Below are 3,661 nucleotides of genomic sequence, written 5' to 3' on the forward strand. Positions count from 1 at the left end.
GAAATGAAATGGAGTATTATATCCTACTGTTCTGTATCTTATTGGACTAATGAAATGAAATGGAGTATTATATCCTACTGTTCTGTATCTTATTGGACTAATGAAATGAAATGGAGTATTATATCCTACTGTTCTGTATATTATTGGACTATTGAAATGAAATGGAGTATTATATTCTACTGTTCTGTATCTTATTGGACTAATGAAATGAAATGGAGTATTATATCCTACTGTTTTGCTCCTATCTGGACTGTAAGAAAGAAATCGTGGAACATCACAATGTATCAACCTACCAATGGTTTATATAATGAAATATTTTATAAAGTTCCAGTCTGTTTTGAAATCCATCAGCTTTAGGAATAACCCCATGATAGGCCTGGAAAAACTCGGGTTCAAATTTACCATAAATATGAGCTATGGCCAGATCGTATTCAGCATGGCCGTAAAATGACGCCGGGTCGTAGATAACTGAAATAGTTTTAGAATAAGATAAACACTTTTGTTCTGGCCCGCCTAAATCTGCTTAATTTGTCAGACTACTAAAATCTCCGATAAATCGATGGGCAGTCCCAACCCCCACCCCCTTTCTCTCTCGTGAAAATTCTGACCGAGGACGTCGATAACATCCTAGCCCCCAGTCCCAACCCCCACCCCCTCTCTTCACCCAGAAAGAAATCTAGAAAGAAACCAATAATCTTACCGGGACCATGTAACGACTCCGATGCGTTTCCAAAATAAAGATCACCATGTAGAAGAGCAGGATGTATCTCTAGACCAGTAAATAATTTAGGTATCCCTGGTAACAGAGTATTCCATAAATCACGGATTTTTCTATATATCCTATTATACTGTAAGTAAACGAGATAGAGTTTAACGTCCTACTTTTCTACTTTTTTTACAGGTAGAAAATGGAATAGAGTTATGCGTTATACGTATGAACTGAAAATAGAACAGGTACTGTGTGCGGTGCTGGAATAGCAAGTTCTAGCCTGTAGCGACAACCCTGCATTGGACACCGGACACCTCATTGCACCTTTATTTCATATGACAAGACTAGTGTTCTGTAGCCTATTCTGTAGAAAATGAAGCAGAATTCGACATTCCAATTAAAGAGACACCATCCCTTTGACCAATCGCATTTGGACTCAGAAACGGGAAAATTTTAGCTAAGGATATCAGTAATAGTGTTCACAGCTCAGCTTCGAAATGTTAGCCTTCAAATCCACGTGTGTCCAGAATTATCTGTGTTTGAAAGTTAAAATATATATAGAAATAAATATATAGAGAGTGGATAATGGCAAGGAAAAGCGATATACCTCTCTTCTATCTATACTATCTATCTGTGCCTCTATTTTTCCACAATAAAAATTCAACCAATCGGAAGACCAGGAATTAGACTGAGGTAAATATCCACAACAAGTCGGAACTTCAAAACCAAACTGATCTACATAATTCACTGTTTCTTGTTTTCCTACAAAACTTTCTGTCTTTTCCTTCTGTTCTTTTAGTTGGGTATTATAAAGATGAAGGCTGGAAACACGAAAATATGTGGTCAAAATAATTTTAGCTATCTGTATAGTCATCTAAATATTAACTTTACCAGGTGAGCTCAATTTCGGCTATCTATATAGTCTTCTATATATTTACTTTACCAGCTGATAGAGCTCAATTTCAGCTATCTGTATAGTCATCTAAATATTTACTTTACCAGCTGATACAGCGCAATTTCAGCTATCTGTATAGTCATCTAAATATTACTTTACAGGCTGATAGAGCTCAATTTCGGCTATCTGTATATTTGTCTAAATATTTACTTTACCAGCTGATAGAGCTCAATTCCAGCTTTCTGTATAGTCATCTTATATTTACTTTACCAGCTGATAGAACTAAATTTTAGCTATCTGTATAGTCATCTTATATTTACTTTACCAGCTGATAGAGCTCAATTTCAGCTATCTGTATATTCATTTCAATATTTACTTTACTAGCTGATAGAACTGAATATCAGCTATCTGTATAGTCATCTAAATATTTACTTTACCAACCGATAGAGCTCAATTCCAGCTTTCTGTATAGTCATCTTATATTTACTTTACCAGCTGATAGAGCTCAATTTCAGCTATCTGCATAGTCATCTAAATATTTGCTTAACCAACTGATAGAGCTCAATTTCCGCTATCTGCATAGTCATCTAAATATTTACTTTACCAGGTGATAGAGCTCAATTTCAGCTATCTGTATAATCATCTAAATATTTACTTTACCAGCTGATAGAGCTCAATTTCAGCTATCTGTATAGTCATCTAAATATTTACTATACCAGCTGATAGAGCTCAATTTCAGCTATCTGTATAGTCATCTAAATATTTACTATACCAGCTGATAGAGCTCAATTTCAGCTATCTGTATAGTCATCTAAATATTTACTATACCAGCTGATAGAGCTCAATTTCAGCTATCTGTATAGTCATCTAAATATTTACTTTACCAGCTGATAGAGCTCAATTTTGGCTATCTGTATAGTCATCTAAATATTTACTTTACAGGCTGATAGAGCTCAATTTCGGCTATCTGTATAGTCATCTAAATATTTACTTTACAGGCTGATAGAGCTCAATTTCAGCTATCTGTATAGTCATCTAAATATTTACTTTACCAGCTGATAGAACTAAATTTTAGCTATCTGTATAGTCATCTTATATTTACTTTACCAGCTGATAGAGCTCAATTTCAGCTATCTGTATATTCATTTCAATATTTACTTTACTAGCTGATAGAACTGAATATCAGCTATCTGTATAGTCATCTAAATATTTACTTTACCAACCGATAGAGCTCAATTCCAGCTTTCTGTATAGTCATCTTATATTTACTTTACCAGCTGATAGAGCTCAATTTCAGCTATCTGCATAGTCATCTAAATATTTGCTTAACCAACTGATGGAGCTCAATTTCCGCTATCTGCATAGTCATCTAAATATTTACTTTACCTAGGCTCAATTTCAGCTATCTGTATAATCATCTAAATATTTACTTTACCAGCTGATAGAGCTCAATTTCAGCTATCTGTATAGTCATCTAAATATTTACTATACCAGCTGATAGAGCTCAATTTCAGCTATCTGTATAGTCATCTAAATATTTACTTTACTGGCTGATAGAGCTCAATTTCGGCTATCTGTATAGTCATCTAAATATTTACTTTACCAGCTGATAGAGCTCAATTTCGGCTATCTGTATAGTCATCCAAATATTTACTTTATCAGCTGATAGGGCTCAATTTCAGCTATCTGTATAGTCATCGAAATATTTACTTTATCAGCTGATAGGGCTCAATTTCAGCTATCTGTATAGTCATCGAAATATTTACTTTATCAGCTGATAGGGCTCAATTTCAGCTATCTGTATAGTCATCTAAATATTTACTTTACCAGCTGATAGAGCTCAATTTCAGCTATCTGTATAGTCATCTAAATATTACTTTACCAGCTGATAGAGCTCAATTTCGGCTATCTGTATAGTCATCTAAATATTTACTTTACAGGCTGATAGAGCTCAATTTCGGCTATCTGTATAGTCATCTAAATATTTACTTTACCAGCTGATAGAGCTCAATTTCGGCTATCTGTATAGTCATCTAAACATTTACTTTACCAGCTGA

General features: G+C 34.3%; 1 protein-coding gene across 1 annotated transcript in view; it reads right to left on the reverse strand.

Annotated features, from left to right (window-relative positions):
* Window positions 1–289: 289 nt before the first annotated feature.
* The window catches only part of LOTGIDRAFT_146827 (hypothetical protein), a gene marked incomplete at both ends in the record, with an annotated part of 7,657 nt that continues 4,285 nt past the window's right edge, over window positions 290–3,661 (reverse strand). Inside the window, 3 exons of the mRNA XM_009047959.1 lie at window positions 290–468; window positions 701–848; window positions 1,317–1,583. Coding sequence (XP_009046207.1) covers window positions 290–468; window positions 701–848; window positions 1,317–1,583 — 594 coding nt within the window. The remainder of the gene's footprint in view (window positions 469–700; window positions 849–1,316; window positions 1,584–3,661) is intronic.

The sequence above is a fragment of the Lottia gigantea genome, assembly GCF_000327385.1.
Source record: "Lottia gigantea unplaced genomic scaffold LOTGIsca_1194, whole genome shotgun sequence".
Taxonomy (NCBI): domain Eukaryota; kingdom Metazoa; phylum Mollusca; class Gastropoda; family Lottiidae; genus Lottia; species Lottia gigantea.